Genomic DNA, 22,146 nt, shown 5'->3' with positions numbered 1-22,146 from the left:
TTACTTACCAATATCATGCTGCCTTGCAGATCTCCCCCCTTAATCTGCTTTATTTGTAATGTTCCCCCATTAGAATATAAGCTTCTCGAGGGCAGAAATTACGTTACTTCATTATAATTGTCTCACCAGTACTTAGCACAGTGTCTGGCTCTGAGAACAACTTAATCCGTGCTCTATCTACTTAGGGTGGTTATGACATGAATAGAGAGAAGGGATAAGTGCAAGGGATGTGGAGATGAATCAGTAAGATTTGGTGACTTATTGGCTACATGAGATGGGGAAAGAGTAAGGAGCTGAGAAGGATTTTAGCCTAAGTAACTAGAAGAATGGTGATGTCCTTAATATAAGGAAAGAAGTTGGGAAGGTGGGCAGGTTGCAGAGGAATTACAGAATTCAATTGTAAATCATTCTGTTTTAAGAGTCTTTGAAAAGTCTTATTACTATTATTATTGCATAAAACCAACCACCTTTTTTTTTTTTTTTTTTAAACACTATCAGACTCCCAAAACTCCCTTACAGAAAAGCATGGACAAACTGGGGAAACAACTTACAATCTTCTCATTTGGCATAATTGGTGAGTTAATGACCATTTACATTACAGTTTTATTGGTTGGGATTTGGTCTAAACGACCTTTAACATTTTTTCCAACTCTAAGATGCTCCATTCCCACGGAGAAAATAGACCCTTTCTCTTCATGGCTAACCAGAGATTTGGGATTAAGGTCTGTTGTTCAGTCATGTTGTGAACTCACTTGATCTATCTATGAAGGTGTGTGGAGAAGTGGTTGTAACAAATTCACCCCTCATTTTACAGAGGAGACAAGTAAGAGCCTGATGGGATTCACTCGGTGAATGAATGGCAGCCCTGGAGGTAGAACAAGATCTCTTGGCCCTCATCAGTCAGTCAACCAGTTATTCAATCCATAAGCATCTACTAAGCACCTGCTGGTGCCAGGGTCTATGCTAGATGCTGGGATCCTTGTCCTGCTGGCAAGGAGCTGTCCAGCATTTCTTCCAGCTGATAGCCCTGGATATCCATCCCTGTCTAGCACTGTCAGCTGTTTACCCCAAGTGAATTTTAGACATGGCTGAAGCTTTAAAAGCCTAGACTTTCTTCATCTTAATAATTCTTGATAACGGCCTCTATGACTTGTTCTTTTCCCTAGCTTTTAAAATTGTGTCATATTGAGCAGTATGACATTCCTGGGTAGAAAACCTAAAGTTCCACCTTTGCTTTGCTAAGTTAACCTTGTATAAATCCCTTCCCCTTTGGGGGAGTTAGCCTAAATCATCTCTTTAAGTTTTCTGATAGCTTAAATGTTTCATGACTTCATTCTCCTGAATATCATTTAGCTCCGGCTGGCTGTTATTCTTATGAGCATTCATTGCCCTGAAGGATGCTTGTACAGTCACATTTCCTGTGGCTCCCAGAGTATATGAGCCTGCTTGTTTTGTAGCTGATGATTCTTTAGTTTTGTGCTCTCTTCTCTGATATTTGTTGTAATGGTTGAGTGTTTCCTAACAATCTCCTCCTCCTCTCCATGGACTCAATTCCATTTTTCATCTTGTCTTCTGTTTCGTTACCTGCTAGTTACATTAATAAGTTTAGTTTTAACCCCCACCCCTACTTCTGTATCTTCAGGATTGCTCTAAGCTCCTCCTGCAGAGAATAAGACATTAATCCTCATAGACAGTGATTGAGATGGGCTTTAAGTCCCAGTTTTTCTGCCTCTAAGTGCATTATTCTTTTTACTATATTAGTAATGGTGTTACAATAGTAACATTTCATTTCTTCCTTCTTCCTTTCTGACATTAGATTAGAAGATCCTTGAGGGCAGGGATTGCCTTGTGCCTCTTCTTGTATCCCAGGGTCTAGTGCAGTGCCTGCTACATAGTAGGTGCTTAATGAGTGTTTATTGACTAACAGATCTTTAAAATTTAGAAAGCATTTTTCCCCCCAGTGCTATCCTGATAGTCATATCTATGATCCTGATGGTCATAAATTCAGATCTTTGGGAGGCCTTGGAGATTATTTAATCCAAATACCTCGTTTTACAGGTGGAAAAATGGACAGGGAAGGAAACTGCTTGAGGAAGATTGCTTTGCTAATTAGTGTCCTGATAGTGACTAAGTCATCTGGTCTTTTCCCCATCATCTCAGAAAATAACACTTATTGGTATCTAAGTCTTTCTGATTGGAGGGAGATTGAACTAGCTGACTTTAGTCTCAGTATAACCACATGAGTTGCCACAAAATTTTCACCACTTTTGTACTCATGGCAGAAGGATGGAGAGTCAGCAGATCTGAAGTCAGTCATACCCAGGTGTTATCTAACCCCTGGATCTCCAGCTACAAAACCTGCTTCATTCTACATTCTACAACCAGATAGGGCTGAAAAAATATTGGTTGCAAAATCCCACTTTGATGTCAATGAGGCTATTACTGAGATCTTTAATAGGATATTATTATTATTATTCATCCGCTTATATCCCATGTTGATGGCTCATTCCTGTGCAAAGGGGAACTTTCTTGCCCAAAGCACAATGCAGGTTCTGGCTTTTCCTCCTGAGTTAAGGCCATCCTCATCAGCAGAAGGTTGGCCAGAAAATGGTCAAATTGTCTCAGCCACATAAACTCAGGAAGATCTGCTGAGGTATGGAAGGAGTCAACAGCCTTTATGGATGAAAGAGATCACTCACATTGATGGGTCCATGAAGTACTGGAGAGTAAATATCAGATAATATTAGGCTCAGAGAAGTTAATACTTGCCCATGGTCACACAGCTAGTAAGTATCTGAGACAAGATTGGAACCAGGTCTTCTTACCCCGAGTCTAACTGTACCACACCGCCCTTCATAAAACACCATATAAATATTTGGTATCATTATGATAAATGGTAAGCATTTATTAGTCATAATTACCATACTAACAAAACTTTCACTTAATTGTAGAGAAAACTATTCCAATTCAATGTACTGTTAATTCTCCTTCCCATAATACTATTTAATAATGCTTCTTCCACCAAAAAAAAAAAAATTAAAAAAAATGCTGTTCCTGTCCCTTGAATATCAAATGATTTGAAGGCATGATTTTGTCATCGAGGGTGGGTCTTGCACTGGTGCAAATCCCAACTCCTCTACCCTTCATCAGATGATGTCGTGAGCTGCTGTCCCAAAGTTGTTAGCCAGCCTTCTGGTGCTGAGCCCACCTTGAAGCTTTCCCACAAAGATGGTGGCTTGTTTTATGGACATCAGTGACTCCCTAGTTAAGAGAACGTGGGCTGTGTCTTCAGCGTACAGATGGAAAGAACAATGTGTTGTTAAGCACTTTCATGTGTGGAATGTGTGTGTATTTATGTGTGTGTCCTCAGGAAAGTACATTTTTTAAAAAATTCCTTCAGTTTTTAGAGAATGTTCCCTGAAATCTCCTCTGTTTTTCTACCAGGTTTAATCATGCTAATTGGCTGGCTTCAAGGGAAACAAATTCTCAGTATGTTCACAATCGGAGTGAGGTAGGTAAGAGGCTGACTCCAGGTGTCCTGTTTTTAGTCAGAGAACATTGAGAAAGGCTGACGACCTCAGAAATGTTCGGTTCTTGTAGTCCTGCTTCCTCTTCCCATTCTGCCCTTCATTTGACTCCTTCCTAAAGTGCCATTTAAATTGGTAAAATTATTAAGCACTAGCCACTACAATGCTGAGGAGAAAAGGACCCCGAATAAAATACCTCTAAAAAGCCTGTGTGCTCAAGGAGCCTCCAGTTAACATTATAGATGGAAGGAAGGAGAATGGGGAGGGAGAAGAGCATAAACATTTATTGAGTGCCTACTGTATGCCAGAAATTGTGCTCATTAAGCACTTACACATATTATATCGGATGATCCTTGCAAGAACCCTGGTAAGATAGGTGCTGTTATGACGTGCTCCAGATAAGACAGCTCAGTTCAATGGCCAACAAGAATGGAGATGGAGGAATGAGGGGATCTCCCAGACCTGTGTCTGCTCTAGTATGCACATCTTCTTTTTCCTCTCCTTTGACCCTTCACCAAACCCAAAATGAATTAATGAATGAAAACACATTTCAGTGTTTGCTTCAGCCAAGCATTATGGATATAAACACAAAAGCAAACAGAGTCCCCACCATCCATGAGCTTACATTCTTTTGTTTTTGTGAGGAAATCGGGGTTAAGTTACCCACCCTGCATCACCCAGCTAGTAAGTATCAAGTATCTGAGGTTGGATTTGAACTCAGCTCCTCCTCACTCCAGGGCTGCACCCCCTAATAGCCCGATGAGCTGATACTCTAACAAGGAAGTGGTGACTTGTTCATCTGAAAAATGAGGGGGTGAGATTAGGATCCTCGATGACCTCAGGGGCTATCGCCTTATTTTCCAGATTCACAAACAAAGGCCAAAGGAAACGAAGGGACTGAGTTATTAAAAGAAACACAAGATAAAGGCCAGCTTTAAACCTAGGTCCTCTGATGTCAGATCTTGATGACCTTAGATGATCTCTCAGATCTCCAGATCCAAATGTCCTCAGATAAATAACTTTAAAAGATTTCTAAATTGTGGTCAATCTCTTAGTAGACATTTTAATGTTCCCCTCTTACTCACCCAACTTATCCATCACCTGGTAGCCAGCCTTCTGGTGCTAAAAAGTAGGCGATCTAAGACCACACTGAAAATAATTTCAGCAGCTAATTTGCCAGGTCTTAGGAAAAAGGAAAGAGAGCAGCTACTTTTCTATTCTCATAGGGAGGGGACTGGGGGAATGAACTGGGGTGGGAGGGTAGTGGAAGGACAACAGGACAAAAATGCAGAAAATCACTTGGGTGTTAGCTAGGAAATGTTTGTTTTGTCAATAAAATATAGCTATTACAAGTGATTGGTTTTTATTTTTGAAAAGAATGCAGTTGGGAATGTTGATAAATAACTTGTGACTACCTCAGGGATACTTAAACTTTTTCCACTCATGACCTCTTTTTTACCCAAGAAATTTTTATAGGATCTCTGACATATAGGTATCGGAAACAGGTATACAAATAAAATATTATAATTTCACAGCCCCCATAAAGTTATGCAACCCCATATGGGATTATGAGCCACAGGTTAGGAAGCTTTAGAATAAGTCACAGCAAGCTTTCAGAAGCAAATAATAGTCAAGAAATCCAGTCCCATTCATTTTAGCATTTAATATTATAATAGCATTTATATAGCACTAAGTATGTGGCAGGCACCATGCTAAGTGCTTTATAAATATCTTTTTTTTATCCTTATAAGTAGATACTATAATTATCCCCATTTTACATCTGAAAAAACTGAGGCAAACAGAAGTCAAGTGACTTGTCCAGAGACACACAGGTGGAAACAGGATTTGAACTCAGATCCTCCTAACATGGTTCAGGACTAACCTCTGTTCTCTGCCCCACCAGGCTGCATTGCTTTAGAACAGGTTGTAAACCTACGACTTGAGCTCAGGTGAGAGGCCCAGCCTAGAGACAAAAAGCTGGGGATCTTCAGTCTTTAGGTAAATAATAGTGACTGCCATGTGAACAAATAAATGCCCTGAGAGGGAAAAGGACAAAAGGGGAAATGGAAGAGAATTCCTACTACTAGAAGGTGAAAGGACAAAGAGCAGTCAATAGAGAAGCAGTTTTTTTTTCTTTTAGACATTAGTTTTTAGAGATAAACAGAGTAAAATTCATCAAGAATTTATTAAGCACCTACTATGTGTCAGGTTTATTAAGCACCTACTATGTATTGGGGGGATACAAAGACAAAATGACAGATCCTGTTCTTAGGGAATCAAACTTCTAATCCCTTACTGACTAGTGGCTTTTCAGGGAGCTCAGGAATGGTTTTTGTTCTGTTTTTTTACTGCTATATTCTAGTATATACTCTATTAATATGCCCTTTCCACTCAATTAAAAAAAAAAAAAGGGAAAAAAAACCTTGTTAATCTTCTGCAAATGTTAGCATTAGCAGTCTTATCAGCCTTTGTTAGAGAACCAAAAAAATTATTCTTATCACCAAATAGAAATTCAGGGCCAGGCCCCATGATCAAATACAGTACTATAGGAATCGGTAATAAACTGTTTATATTACATGGAGTTGAATGTCCTATTGTTTCCCAAGGTAAAGGATCGCCATTCACATGGCATTGGGCAATGCTGAGGTACAAAGGACTTGGGATGAGCCTCTTCTTTCAGATAATATGGCATTTAAACGACTCCCCCTCCGCCCATGAAGACAAATAACTCTCTGAGGCACCCTGGAAGTGGATAATAGCTGGTTTCCAGTCACCTGTGTGACCTTGAGCAAATTTCCTTCTCTGTAAATAAGAAAATTGGAGGAGATCATCTCTGAGGTCCTTTCCAACTCTACAGTTTTATGACTTATTCTCATCAGGTGCCATCTTTTCCCTATTTTTCAAAGACCTTTATTTGAGCAAATATTGTTTAAGTACCAACATCATACCAGATTCTGGCATTTCAGAGACAGAACTGAAATAGTCTCTGCCCTCAAGAATTATAGCTGGCGTTTATATGTCACACTAAGGTTCACAACGCATTTTACAACAGTTTTGATTCTCACCGCCACCCTGGGAGGTAGGTGCTATCATTATCCCCATTTTACAGTTGAGGAAACTGAGGCAGACAGTGGTTTAGTGACTTGTTAAGGCTGGATTTGTCAAGGACTCCAGTGCTCTCTCCATCCACTACATCACCTGGCTGCCCTCAAGGAGTTCATATTCTACTAAAGGAATACAGGTTCACAGATCAGTAAAAAGAGACTAATTAAAGGAGGGAGAGAACATGAGTAACCTAAAAGAAGGGGAAGATTAAGGAAAAATATTTCATTTGAGCCTTGAAGGAACACAGAGATAGAGAGAGAAAGCTTTCAGGTGTGGAGGAAGGCAAAAGCTGTCAAGTTAAACAGAACAACAAATAATTATACATAAGTTCTTTTTTTGAACTGACCTCATTCATTTTTTATGTAGTTTTAAGCATCTATTGCCATCAACTACAGTCTTCAATTAGTGTTATGTCCTGTCTCCAAATTCTCCCCCATTTTATTTTCTGTGGGAAATGACCCAGTTTTTGCACAAAAGTATTGGTCTAGGGGCAGCTAGGAGGTGCACCAGTCCTGAGTTCAAATCTGGCCTCAGACACTTAACACTTCCTGGCTGTGTGACCCTGGGCAAGTCACTTAATCCCAGTTGCTTCAGGAGAAAAAAAAATAAGGTGTTTCATGCCCCCTGATGAAGTTTCTGTGTATTTATTATTTTTTTTTTTTGAATGCTCCTGTTAAATTGACTGATCTCATCAAATCTAAAAGCTGGTTCATTTATTCTTCTTATTGATTAATTTATAGTAGCTAAATAGACAGCTAGATAGATAAATATGCTTATCTATACACACAGATACATAGACTATTAATAAGTGAGAGAAACTTTATTAGCAGTATATTCTATTTACTAATCTTGTGGTATTTTCAATCAAGAAGTCAATAATGTTTCCCATGATACAAGGGCAATGTAACTGAAAACATTAAACATTTGTATTGACTGACCTTTATCTCTAATCTTCAGACAGCAGCCACATGTTGGCTAGGTTGCCAGCATGGCTTCATGACTGTGAAACTCATAGTACAAAGCACAGTTAATGGGCACACAGTGGCAGTGACGGGTGGAGTGGATAGAGCACCAGGAAAACCTGGATTCAAATCTGGCTTCCAATACTTACTAGTTGTATGATACTGGGCAAGTCACTTAACTTCTGTTTGCTCCAGTTTCCTCATCTGTAAAATGTCTACCTCCCAGGATTGTTGTGAGGATCAAATGTAACAGTATCTACAAAGTAAAAAAAAATTTTTTTGATAATCATTTAATATAATTAGCTTCATTAGTAATCTCATGTATTTTATTTTATGTATATAAAAATCATGATTCTAAGAGGTCCTTGGGCTTCTCCAGACTGCCAGAGGATCCATGATGGCAAAAAAGGTTAAGAACTCCTACCCTTATAGAATAGTTTGAATCATTAATATCTGGAAATTCATCTGAATTCCAGTTTCTCCATCTGTTAGATGATGGGATCGGATTAGGTGACTTTTAAGATGTAGAATGTTATTTTCCCCAATAAGAATGTAAGTTTCTTGAGACCTGGGACTTGCTTACTTTTTTTTTTTTTTAATAGTGTTAATCACAATGCCTGATACATAGTAAATGTAAGTGCTTAATAAATGCTTGTTCCTTCCTTACTATATATACATATCATCCTCTGGTTAAAATCTCCAGTATCATTTAATTAATTAACATAAATGTAGCTTTTATAACAGAAAATTTGCTGAGAAGTTATAGCACATGAATTTTCATATTTTCATATAGAGATGAAATAATATAAGGAAGAGCAAGGTATGGAAAATGCAGGAGGAGGGCACCAAAAGCAAACTTCACCAGCTTCCCAAGTCTGTAGATCCTAGATATGGCGATACACAGTGACTAAAACGTGATCTTAACTTGCCATTTCAATCCAGCCTGGCTGTGGCCGCCATCCCAGAGGGCCTGCCCATTGTGGTCATGGTGACTTTGGTTCTGGGTGTCCTGAGAATGGCAAAGAAGCGGGTCATCGTGAAGAAGTTACCCATCGTGGAGACCCTAGGTAAGCCTTTGCCAACCGCAAAGTTAACAAATTGTGGCGAAATACAGATTCATTCTCTGAAATGTTGACTGCTGGATTAGCTGATTCTTCATGAAAGCAACAAGTAGCACCTTATTTTGTCAACACAATGAGTGGTTTGAATGTGAGCTTGTGTTTTGTAGAATTTACAGATGCTTTGGTATCTTATGGATGCTTCCTTAGTGTATCATTGTCCTGAGAATTGTTGAATTATTTAAGTTCTGACGAGCAGTTTTCTCCCACCAGGTTGCTGTAACGTCATCTGCTCAGATAAGACAGGTACCCTGACGGCCAATGAAATGACGGTAACTCAGCTGGTAACTTCCGATGGTCTCCGAGCAGAGGTGAGCCAGTTTATGAGGTGTGGGACAAAGACGTCCTGCTTTAACCCTGTGAGAAGGACTTGAGGAGAGGAAGCATGAGGCAGGGAGAAAAATGAGTCAAAAGGTTTAAGTTGGGTCTTTGTCCCTTTTACCTTTTTTCTACAGGATATTGAACAAAACATTTGAGCTCCAAATCTTAGTTTTCTTATTTGTAAAATAAGAATCGAAATATTTATTATTAACTTACAGGGAGGGATATTTTGAGGCTCAAAATGAGATAATATCTAAGAAATTGCTTTTACTATAAAGAACTTCATAAAATACTTATTCTCAAAGTAGCCAGCTGAGTACCCAAAGTTAAACTAGCTACTGCTTCATAATTCTAGATATAACTGCGGGGTCAATGTCTAGTACTATTGATTATGAGCCCCTATCTAGTGTGTGGTCCTGCCTGAAAAAGCAGCTGGGTGACTCAGTAGTTAAAATGCCAGGCCCAGAGTCAGGAAGACCTGAGTTTAAATATAGTCTCATATACTTACTACCTTTGTGACCCCCCAACCCGAGTGCCTCAGTTTCCTCATCTGTAAAATAGCACTTACTTCCCTGGGTTGTTGTGAGAATCAAATGAGATAATATTTGTAAAGTGCTTAGCACAGTGCCTGGAATATAGTAGATGCTTAATAAATGCTTGGCCCTTCTTTCAAGTCAGTACAATGTGGCCACGTGGTAGTCAGCTGAAGACGGAAAGTAGCACTTGTCAGTAGGGGCGGGGTGAGGAAGGGAAGGGGAGAGAGAGAGAGAAGAAAGAAACACAAGGAAAGAGAAGAGAGAGGAAGAGGAGCAGAAAGAAGAAGGGAGGGAGGCAAGGAGAAAGAGAAGGGGGAGAGAGAAAGAGAGAGAGCCCCGAGGTCCACAGTTAGGATGTATCAGAGACCAGGCTTGCACCCGTACCTTTCTGATAATCTGGTTCTCTGTTATGCCATATTACCTCTTGTTTATTGTTGATGATATAAAATTAAAATGAATTTTTAAAATGTCCCTTTCCACTGGAAGAGATATAGGGAGAAATAATTCAGAAGATTGTTACATAAACTCAGCAAGAAGAAAGAAAAACTTTTTGCATTATCATCATGTCACTACTCTGTTTTGAAAAGCCAGGACTTGAAGAAGTGGTGTAAAAAGTCCCAAATGTTGATAGCTGAATACTTGAACTAAATCTATTGTGACCTATGATTAATTCTCTCTCAGGTTACCGGTGTGGGGTATAATGGAGTCGGTACTGTGTGTCTTTTACCATCCAATGAAGTCATAAAGGAATTTTCTAATGTCTCAGTGGGAAAATTAGTAGAGGTAAGCATGAAAGGGGAGGGGAATTCTCTGTTTCAAGCTGGGAGATAGAGTGAGATAGTCACAACAGTACCAGGAGAGCTGGATTCCGATTCCAATTCCACTACTTAGTAGTCCCCTCTCTGAGTTAGATGAGGGTGGTGAAGTGCATAGAGCACTGGGTCCCAAATCAGGAATATGCCATTTGCCTCAGTTTTTTTTTCCAACTTTAAAATGGGGCTATTAACAGCACTTCACTCCCAGGAATGCTGTGAGAATCAAATGAGATGCTATTTGTTAAAAACCAAACCAAACCAAACCAAAAAAAAACTTGATGTGGCCCCTGGCACATAATAGTTAATCTGTAATTACTTATTCCTTTCTCTGATCCTCACTTTCAAAGCTTATAAAATGGGGTTAATGCTATTTGTTTTGCTTCCCTGTGGAGTGATTATATAGAAGGCACTTTGTAAAGATGTTACCTATGTAACCTTATTCAACTCCCTCAACCAGTTCCTCATCTGTAAATGAGAACTTTGGACTAGATTATTGTAACAACAACAATTGATATCTAATATTTTAAAGTTTGTAATATGCTTTACATTGATAATTTGATCCTTATAGCAATCATGAAATGATTGCTGATATTACCCCCATTTGGGATATGAATAAACTGAGGTCAAAAGAAACGAAATGATTTGATAAAGATCACATAGCTGGGAGGTGCCAGAACCTCTCCTCTGCTTCCAAGTCCAATTCTTTGATCACCACAGCACAGTGAGTTTGAAGCTTCCTTCAAGGCTGATTTTCTATTATTCTGATCCAAAAAGTGCTAACAAAATCAGGGAAAGTAATGGCTGAGACAGAAGGCTTTTGTCTTCAGCAGGGGATGTAGCACCATTTACCATCATGAAAACTATCACAAAATGAGTTACCAAAACCTTGAACTAACAGAAAAACCAATACTTTATCCCTACAAATAGTGAGAAAGAATGGAAAGTTACTAATTAAATATTCTACAGTAAAGTTCATGAGTACAAATCCATACAGTATGTTTAAGGTCATGCAATTTGGCATTTAATTGTTTCTTCCGTTAGCATTCAAAGAACCAATATTTATCGAGTAATTATTATTTGTTAAGCACTAGGGTATGGTGACAGGATACAATACATACTGGATATCAAGGCAGAAATGAAAAGTCCTTGCCTTTAAAATGTACACGTGTAAGTATATGCAAACTAGACCTAAGGTAACTTGAGATAGTGAGGTACTTGGAAAGTCCTCCTGCTGGAAGGTACCTTTGAGCTGAATTCTGAACTAGAGATTCTAAGAGACAGAACTATGGAAGAGGGGAGATGGCAGATGCATGCTGCAATACACTGTGTCAAAAATTGTACAAGCTCCATTTGGGCTGGACTCCAGAGTATTATAGAATAATGAATAGGAAGTGATGCATCCTAAGTCTGGAAGCAGATCAAAAAGGGTTTTAAAAGCCAGAAGTGGTTCTATGTGACCCTAGAGCCACTGGACCTTAGCAAGGACAGATGGGGTCATACAGTAACATCACTTTAAAATCTTTGTGGGGAGACTTGAGGAAGAATTGGAAGAATACAGCCATAGTCTAGATGAGAGGTGATGAGAACTAAGGTGCTGGCAGTGTTAATGGAGAGAAGCAAAGTTGACAGGTTTAGGGGAAGAATTGAGAAGAGTTGGCAACTGATTGGATATGTTGTGTGAGGGAGAAATCAAAGATCACTCCAGGGTTTCTAACCTGAGTAACTAAAAGAATGATGGCACACTCAACAGAAAGAGTGGGATAGATCTGGGGGAAGGGTCAATCTTCAGATGGCTATTGGACATTCAAGGAGTGGAGATTCCAGCAAGCCTGGTGCTAAGGAGAGATCAGGACTAACATGGTATGAAAATCTCCCGTGTAGAGCTGATCATCAAGTCCAGGAGAAATGGTTAGATTACCGGGTGTGGAGGAAAGATAAGAGAATTCAACATAGAGCATTGGGGCGTTTTCCCACTTTTAGGGGACAGGGATTGTTGATCATCCAATAAAGGAGACCAATTATGAACAATCTTCTCTGTGTGAGCAGTATCATGAAAACCCAGAGGCAAGTATCCAAGAAAAGAGGGCTTCAAAAGTGCAAAATGCTGCAGAAACATCTGGAAGGAATAAAACTGAGAAAATAGCATCAGTTTTTAGCATTTAAGAAATGACTAGAGTTTTGGAGAAAGTAGTCTTGGTTGAGTGCTCAAGTTGAAGTTACATTGCAAGGGACTGAAATGTAAAAGATGAACTAGAAACAGTAAGTGTAGACAGTGTTTTTAATGAATTTGACTATGAAAAGAAAGAAAGATGAATGATAATTTTTTTAAGTATAGGAGAAACTTGAAAGTGTTTGTATGTTACAGGAAAGAAACCATTGCAGATAGAGAGATTAAATACAAACTCATCATCCTGCAAGAACACATAGGTCATAATAGTTATGATTTTCCATCATACTTCTGAAATGAGTACCTTCCCTCCATGTCCCTCCACTACCTGCTTTTTAGCTTCCATTTGTAAGTTGTCTTCCTCTGTTAGATTGGAAGTTCTTTGAGGGCAGGGATCATCTCTCTTCTGTGTTTGTGCCTTCAGTGCCTGGCACATAGTAGGTGCTTAATCATTGTCTGCTAACTGATTTGAGAGAGGGGAAATAATTGTGGGGGCAGTCTGCTGGGAGAGATGGAAGCAGAAGGGATCAAGGGTACAAGCAGAGCGTTTTAGTCTTAGAGATTCGTCTGAGCCACTGAGATGACCTAACCAGAACTCAACGCAGTGTGTGCCAGAGGCAGAACTTGAATCCAGACCTCCCTACATTAACATCTGACTGATATTAGGAAACAAGAATCCCAGTCTCAGAACAGCAGTGTCATATATTAGTGTTTCCCCTGCCTGTGTCTGAACTAGACTGGGAGTCTGAGCACTCAGCTCCATATCCTGGCTAAAAATGATATTTGGCAATTCTTGGCTTTCAGGCTGGCTGCGTAGCAAACAATGCCATAATCAGAAAGAACACTGTGATGGGCCAACCAACAGAAGGAGCCTTAATCGCCCTTGCAATGAAGGTAGGAGGGCTTTGGGGTTTTTGCATCTGGCACTTTTCTAAGAGTTGTTGGGTTGTTGGGTAAAACTAGACCTTTTAGGATATTTACACATAGAATGAAATTTTCATTTTATGAGAGAAAATAACACTGAACTAATATGGATGTGGATTGATTTGAAGATCCCTGTTTTGTGGGCAGACAATTTTTAGAAGTCTCTGGATGAAGAGATTGAAATAGATGATCTCTTCCAGCTCCAGCTTCTATAATCCTACCCTACAGTGAACCTAATTCTGTCCTGGGCAATCTTTTCCAATTTATTGGAAGTAGCAATGGGGAGAAGGCAGACCAAGTATCTCATACTGGATAAGTGTTAGGAAGACCTAAGCTTGCAAGCCTACTCAGCTACTTACTCATTTGTATCCCTAGGCAAGTCATTTAATCTCTGAGCCTCAGTTTACTTAACTGTATAAAATGGAGTTAAGTCTTCATGGAGCAATTGCAAAGATTGCATTAGATAGTGAATGTAAAATATTTTGCATGACATTAAAAAATCAGTACCCAAATATCAGTTACTAATCATCATTATTTGTATCATTTTTTGAAGAGTCCAGCTAAAAGTGGTCTAAGGCAAGTCATTATCCTCCAATTTTTAAAATGTATTCTGCTGACTATTGCACAGGTGGATAAAATGGCTGCTTCTTATAATTAAATGAGAATTGATATATAAAGTCATCATCTGGAGAGTGACTGAAAGCATCTTTGGGACAACTCCAGGAGGAGACAGGAAAACAGGGATGGAATATATCTTTTCCTGTTGAATTATTATCTCTTTCTTCTCATCTTCTTTGATGAAGTTTAGGTAGGAAAAGCCCAAGGACATAAGCTTCTACTCTGCAGGCTACCTGAGGATGTCTTTAGAATAACTCCTAATATTGGGCTTAAATTGTCTCCCTGGAAAATGCCACTTTTCCTATTGATTATTTTTTCAAATATTATTGTGTTGGTGGTGTATTTTAAAAGGGAAAATTTTGGGTGCAGTATTAAATACTTTAGCATTCTCTCTACATGTGAACATATTTTATATTTGTAGTAAATGAATAAGCTATGAGTACAGATCAAAAACTTTGTGATGATCAATGAAGGTAGCACAAATATAGCACTTTTGGGAATTTTGTTCAATAATTGCTGAATAAACAGTAAGTTATAGTATATACTCCTAGGAATTTTTTATATGTGCTTGGTTGTTATTATTGCTCTTCAAGCAGTATATTGAAGATATTTGTTTATAAGATTTTGTTTTTAATGATACAAGATATGAATGCTTTGTATAAAGTACATAAACATGTCATTGGTCTATATTTCGAAGGTTGACATGTTCTATTCTTTTGGTAATAAGTAAGTGATGCCTTGGGTTAAAAAAGGTGGGATCAGGTTTACATTTAGGAAGATGTTGGCTTAATGCTTTGTCAGTGATTCATGTGACTGTGAATCACTTGAGTCAATAATTATGTATCTTATATGAGACTATTGCTTTCTAATTTTGTAGAGAAGCTAGAGTTTCACATCCTCCCTCAGGGATTTCCTTCTTTCTCTGATTTCTTTACTTCTCTATTCTTTATTGCAAAGTTTTCAATTAATATTGAATAATTTATTCTGCTTTGATATTATCTATCTCCTTGACTTTTTGACTTTTGAATTCAATGGCTGATTAAATTCTGTAGGACAATGTATTCATTAGTGATGGTTATAACAAATATCAGCTTTTTGAAATTATTCTGTTTGGGTATAATTGATCTGTTAGTTGCATTCATGCCATTATATACAAAAAGGAATTTTTAGAATTTCAGTCAATGTTTGTCCATCTTCCTTTCTACATGATATGAGCTATCTCTGCTGTTTTTGTTATTTGTTTTATTATTAGTATATTTCTGGAGTTTCCATTAAGTAAAGATTTTCCAGAGTCTTTTCTTTTTCCCTTTTCAGTTTATTTGCTTCATCTAATTTGGGAGTTTATATCCTGTATGATTTGGAACTGAGTGCCAATGGCAAAAAGCAATATAAAGTCCTTATCCCTTTCCCCTCCACCATGATATGGACAATGGATTGGGCTTTGAAAGGATCGTTTTTATTATCATCATCATCTCATGTGCTTCTTTCCCCAATAGGATATAGATAGAAATAGTACTGAGACAAGTTGCTATTTGGTTATTTCTTTACCTTCTTTGTACTATGGACTGCTACAAATAAAATAGTTCCCTTTTATAGTTGACTAAAAATATTAAGCTATTAGTTCTGCTCTGTAGGCTCAATAGCAGCATTCTCAGAATAGGTAAACAGGGAAGGGATATACCTCAGTCCATTTCCATATGATTCTGAGCTGCTAAATCAGGCCTCTAATTTTTAAGCTTTTTGCTTCCTGTGCCTTGGGAATCGTATTTTGGAAATTGGCTTCTATCTAAAATGTTATCAGTATTTTGAATCAATGTTTTGTCTGAGTAATTATGTAAGGCAACTGGGATAATGTTCTAGTTTTCATGCAGTTTGTAGGTTGAAATCTATATTAGAAGGATGGGTATTTGTTGTCTGTCAGTTCATGAAAGATAAACTTCCAAAGTATTATTCTGACTAACAGGTTACATCAGACTAAGATTCAGTATGTTTTAAATCATTATAGACTACTGGTTACTAAGTCTTAAAGATAACCCTTCCATAGTTTCCAATGGGAATGACTTAGTTTTTTATTGTTATTGTAAATCTGTATTAACAACTATATATAATTCTGCCATTGATTAAATACTTAATCTAAAATTATTTCAGCAAGTTTTGATCCATTCATAAGGAGCTTGAAGAATGTCCATCGATACTTTCTTTCATTCTTTTTTTTTTTGGCATCTGCAAGCTTTTATCTTTCTATAGTTACCTTAGTATGATGGGTTTTACATTTTTTTTTAATATTGTATAGGTTTTTATTACAGTACTTTTCCAATCTTGTGTGGCCCACTTTACAATTCCAGACACGTTTACTAAGGCTGGCATTGCACTGGTATTAATCGCTTTAAGTGTGTTCTTCCCATTCACTTTTGATTTCAGAATGTCAGTAAGCCATTTAACATATCTGTTAACAGTCTTCTATTTGATGGGTACTGCTTTCCATCTACTGGTTCCATGAGTTATTATTATTAATAGAGAAAAAATTATGCCTGGGAACACTGGAAGATGAGGAAAGGAAGTGGAATCAGAATGGAGAATAGGAAGAAGGACAAGTGGGTGATGGAGGGAAAAGAATAAAAGGGAAAAAAAGAAGGAAAAAAAAGAAGGTGTAAGGGAAAGAGGAGTAAGCAGAGATTTTAAAATGCTCATTGTGGAGACTTCTTTTTAGTTTTCCTCATCTAATTTTTCTTTCTGTTGCCTTATTGTAGTTAAGAATCAATTACCCTTTTATAATATTTTAGCAAGAAAATGGTAGGGTGAGGTCTTACATTATTTCCCCATTCCACCCCTTTTGAACTCAGAAGAGCCAATTTCTGTAAACATCTACTTGTAACTTATCCAGATCCCTTCAAACGCTTCAAAACTCTATTTTAGAAATCTACACTGCCAGAATTGGAGAAATTCAGGCACTTATTATTCAGCAAATATTGAAATATTATTGTGCTCAGCACTGCATTAGAAATTTTGTCAGAGTGAGGGATGAAACTATGAAGAAAATATGGCAGTATTTGCCCTCACACCAGGATTAGAACTCCTGCCTTCCACATCAATTCATCAACTTTTGGTCTCATGCAGACAAATGTGCTTCTGTAGAAAAGAAAGATGTTTATCAAAATCACAAACACCACTTTACCATATTGGGATTTGGAGACTGAGTGGGGCTTTAGAGAGCCTCTACTCCAACTTCTGTACTTTTCAAATGAGGAAACTGAGGCTCAAAAGAGCAATGACTGAGTTAAGGTCACATAGATAGTAAGTAGAAGAGCCAGGATTTTAATGCAGACCTTCATTCCAAATTTGACCAGTCTTAGTATGTGTTTTAGAGGTTTAATTTGGGCATTTAGAATAGTACCTGCCATACACAATTTTGGGAAATTGCTGAATCTTGAGAATTCTAAAAGCCTCCCTCCTTTTCCACCTCATTTCCCAAAAGCCTCAACAAAGCCACACTTAATTCTTGGTATTTATTGTAGTCGGCCTTTTTAAAGCTGCAAGTTATTACCAAGTCCATGAGGCTCTGCATTAGGAAAAGCTTGTAAAATAGGAGAGGGATGCATTGAATAATAAAACTATTGCTTTGGACCAAAAAAGCATCTTTTCTAAGACCCAGAATCACTTCTATAGTTAAGTGCATTGAAAGGAAATAAAATGGCCTCTCTTTGTCTTCAGAATCCAAATGCTTTAACTTCTCATCCATGTCAGATGATTTGAATAATGAATAATTCAACTTTATAAGAGTTTTCCCTCCAGAATAATTTGTAATGATTCATTTTTTTTACATTTTTTCCAACATTTACATTTTTTCTGTTATTTTAGATGGATTTGAGTGATATAAAAGATTCCTACATCAGGAAAAAAGAAATCCCATTTAGCTCAGAACAGAAGTGGATGGCAGTAAAATGCAGCCTTAAAAATGAGGTAAGTTTCTGTTTTCCTAAAATTATGAAAAGAAATAGGAATTAATATAAAGTTTCTAGAACATATCTCTATTAGCTACTGCAGAGGAGAAAGTTGGCTATGAGGTTCTGACATTGTTCAAAATCATTCAGTCTTAGTGTTTGAATTGGGAGGATGAGGAAGACCCAGTCCTTGCTGTCATGAAACTTACTGTCTAAAAAGAGGGGAAGTCTTTTGTGATTCTTGATTTGGGCTCTAAAGCAGGTATTGCACCTATGCCCTCAGAATGTCAGAATCTGAGAAATCATCCAATCCAACCCTTACCTAAACTCTAGTATTCTTGACCAGTGGGCATCCAGACTTTGCTTGAAGATCTCCAGTGAAGAATCCACCACTTTCCAAAAAAATCCATTCAACTTTGGGAAGCTTCAATTTTTTTTCTGACCTTAAAGCTTAAATTTGCCATTTTTTGTGACTAATGCTCTTTCCATGTCACAGCTTTTCAAATACTTGAAGATATTTAGCATCTCTTCTGAGTCTACTTTTCTCCGGGATAAACCTGCCCAGTTCCTCCAATTAATCCTCACATGTCATAGATTCAAGTCTATTCATCATCTTGGAGAGCAACTCTCCAGTTTATCAATGTCTGTTTGAAAATTACAGTGCCAAAAACCAAACATAAACCTCCAAATGAAGTCTATAAGGGCAGAATCTATGGGGAACTATCGCCTTCCTGTTTCTGGAAGCTGTGCATTTCTTAATGTGGACTAAGATTACTTTAGCTTTTGGCTACAGCATCATACCCCCAGTTCATATGGTGCTTTCAGTCTTTTAAAATCCTCTGATTCTTTTCAGAACTATTGTCTATCCGTGCCTTCCCCTTTCTTTTTATACTTCTGAAGTTGATTTTTTTAACCTAAATACAAGACTTTACATGTATCCCAACATCTTATTAGAGTGAGTCCAGTGCTTTCGCTTGTCAAGATCTTTTAGGATCCTGATCCTGTCATCCACTGAGTCACAGATCCTTCAAGATTTGTACACCTACAGATATCACCTGTACCTTTATACAAGTCATTGATAAAAATGTTAAGCAGCCCAAGCCCAAAAACAGATTTATGGACCTCTTCATTGGAGACTTCCTGCCATATTGACATTCAGCAATTAATAAATCCTTTTGTTGTGTTGTTCAGCCATTTTTTTAGTGACCCCATTGGGGTTTTCTTGGCAGAGATATTGAAATACCATTTCCTTCTCCAGCTTATTTGACACATGAAAAAACCGAGGCAAACAGGATAAAGTGACTTGCCCAGAGTCACACAGCTAATAAATGTCTGAGGCCAGATTTGAGCCTCCAAGCTCAGCACTCTGTGCACTTTCCCACCTAACTGCTCCAAATTTATCCTCTTAGAATCTGGCCATTCTCCCAGTTGTGAATCTATCTAAGTCTTTAATCATCCATCTAATCCACATCTTTCCATCTTCACAAAAATAGTAGGATCCACTTTATTCAAGGCTATGCTAAAATCCATATAAATTATGTCAACATTATTCTTGCCATCTATAAAATTATCAACCCTATTTTAAAAGGAAATAAAAGTTGATCTGACATGACCAGATAAGGATGAAACTTTGTTTACTTTTTGTAATCACTACTTCCATGTCTAGATATTCACTCATTATCCCTTTCTATAATTTTTCTAAGGAATTAAAAGTTAAGGTCATGATCTATGGTCTGCAGATTCTGTTCTCTTCTTTTTTGAAAACTAGAACATTTGCTCTTCTTCAAATGGGCGATAACTGTCCTGTTTTCCATGCCCTTTCAGATATTTCTGACAGTAGCTCAGCAGTCCCATTTGCTGTCCTTTCAATACTTGTAGCTCATCTGGTCCAGGAGATTGGAATTCACCAAGGGCAACTAGGTAACTCTTACTTATAGTGCATATTAACTGCATGTTAGCCTCTTTGGTTCCATCATTTCTCTTGCAAAAGTCATTCTCCCTGGCAGAGAAAACCAAATAAAAGAAGAAGCAAGTAGCTCTTCCTTCTCTCTGTTGTCCTTTATTATTGTCTCATTCATACCTAGAAAGATCTTGTCCTTTCTTCCATCCTTTTGTCCATTTAAAAAAAAAAAAAAAAAAAAAAAAAAAAACTGTCTTTATTTCTAACCTCCTTCTTTGACCTTAGCAGTCTTGACACTGTTTTTACCGGACTATTCCACATTTGAATATTCATCTTCCCTTACTTACCTTTGCTTCTTTTTGAATCTAATATATTCCCAGTGTGATTTCATCTCATCACAAAATTTCCATTTTCTTCTTCATTACAATCATTTTCCTTTATGTCATCATAATTTTGATCTTGAGCATCTCCCATTTCTCCTCTATCTCTTTCTTCTGAATTTGTCAAACTTAAGGTACATGTCAAACCATGCTCAGATTTCCCCTCCTTTATCATAGACTTTAGAAGGGAAAGGTTATTTGTCTCCACCCCAGAAACCAGTTCCTCCCTGTTAATATAAAGGACATTCAGGAAAGAATTTCCCCTTGCTGGTTGCTCCACTTCTGGAAGGAGGAAATGATCATTAAGGTAAGTCAAAAACTTACTAGCTACTCCGTATTTGGTGAAGAGAGAACTTTACTATCTCATTTATGTGGTTATCTGAATAATTGAAGGCCCCCAACATTACCATTTCATGCTTCTATTCCAGGCTTGTGATTATTTCCCAAACTCATCTATTTTTTCCTTTCTGTTCAGGTAGCTTCAATTATAAAATCCTTCTTGTTTCTCCTCCCAGAGATGTTCACCCAAATGCCCTCCTCCATATTCCCCTCCTACTAATAGTAGCTCATGGCAATTGACAGCTTCCATGATTCATTGCTTTGAGCAAATATTAGCCCTGATTAATGACTGAATAATTAAATGTTCTGCCCTGAAAATTAGTATAAGTTTCAGTGGGTCCCTGTTGCCTCTAGAATAAATACAAACCCTTTCACTTAATAGTCAAAGATTGACAGAATCTGGCCCCAGTCCAATTTTCTAATCACAGTTCACCCAATTCCCCTTCACACATACTTTGCTCCAGCCAAATCAGGCTACCATTTGTTTCCCATTTTATCTGTGTGTTTAGGCAAGTTATCTGCCATATCTGTAATGTATTCTTTTTTCCACCTGTTAAAATCTTGCTTTTCATTCACAACTTAGCTCATATATTAATTCCTATATGTACACCTGCCTCAGTCAAAAGTGGTCTCATGTTCTCTATACCAGATCATTTAAAAGTTTTTCTATGCATGACCCCTTTTCATCTGAGAAATCTTTATATGACCCCAAGTATATAGTATGTGACATAGATATACAAGTCAAACACTTGCTAATAATAAATCATAATTTCTTATCCTCTGTATTCAGTTATAAGATACTATATAGGATCCTGAACCATGTTTTAAGAAGCTGGGCTCTATCCTATGCCATACAAACTTCTAGTTTCCAGATTCTGCCTTTAAAAAATTTTCATTAATAAAGATTTGAGACTTGATGAGATGCCATATGAAATCATGTGGTCTATGTGAGTAACATGCCTGGATAGCCCCAACATCTAAAACCAGATAGGCAATTTTAAGTTAATTGAAACTTCTTGGGAAGATTCCAATCCCAGTTCTGACACTAATTCATTGTACGGTTGAATAAGTCACTTTCCTCCCTGGAATTCAGTTTCCTCCTCTGTAAAGAGATAGAGTTGGATAAGATGAGATGATTTCTAATGATGAACTTTCTGACATGATTCAGTTATGAGTCTTAACCTCTTATGGCCCAAGACTATCCTAATACAAAAGATTTTTAAAATGTTTATTGTTAGAAGTGAGGTCTTCCCTTAAAATGTATAAATATTTTTTGCCTCCACTTCACTTCAGATCTGCCTGTTTGGGGAGTTCATGAACATTTTAAGCAAAAGCATCCTCCACTCTGAGGATGTCTGCATGTCATCTGAGATTCCATGACTGCTAGTTGTCAGGTGGATGTCCTATCTGTGGTTTTATGTATATGAATGACTTCTTGTTTTTAAATAAGCAAAAACAACCTGGCAGGAGAATATAGAGCATGAGATCAGGAT

General features: G+C 37.7%; 1 protein-coding gene across 2 annotated transcripts in view; it reads left to right on the top strand.

Annotated features, from left to right (window-relative positions):
- Positions 1-22,146, top strand: part of ATP2C2 (ATPase secretory pathway Ca2+ transporting 2) — a 105,635-nt gene that overhangs the window by 63,086 nt on the left and 20,403 nt on the right. For both annotated transcript variants that reach the window (XM_074286336.1, XM_074286337.1), the window contains 7 exons: positions 499-574; positions 3,445-3,511; positions 8,537-8,661; positions 8,926-9,023; positions 10,251-10,352; positions 13,356-13,445; positions 17,952-18,053. In XM_074286336.1, coding sequence (XP_074142437.1) covers positions 499-574; positions 3,445-3,511; positions 8,537-8,661; positions 8,926-9,023; positions 10,251-10,352; positions 13,356-13,445; positions 17,952-18,053 — 660 coding nt within the window. The remainder of the gene's footprint in view (positions 1-498; positions 575-3,444; positions 3,512-8,536; positions 8,662-8,925; positions 9,024-10,250; positions 10,353-13,355; positions 13,446-17,951; positions 18,054-22,146) is intronic.

Source organism: Sminthopsis crassicaudata, chromosome 2 (genome assembly GCF_048593235.1).
Source record: "Sminthopsis crassicaudata isolate SCR6 chromosome 2, ASM4859323v1, whole genome shotgun sequence".
Classification (NCBI taxonomy): domain Eukaryota; kingdom Metazoa; phylum Chordata; class Mammalia; order Dasyuromorphia; family Dasyuridae; genus Sminthopsis; species Sminthopsis crassicaudata.
The sequence above is the reverse complement of the archived record's forward strand: the minus strand, read 5'-3'. Positions and strand labels throughout refer to the sequence as shown.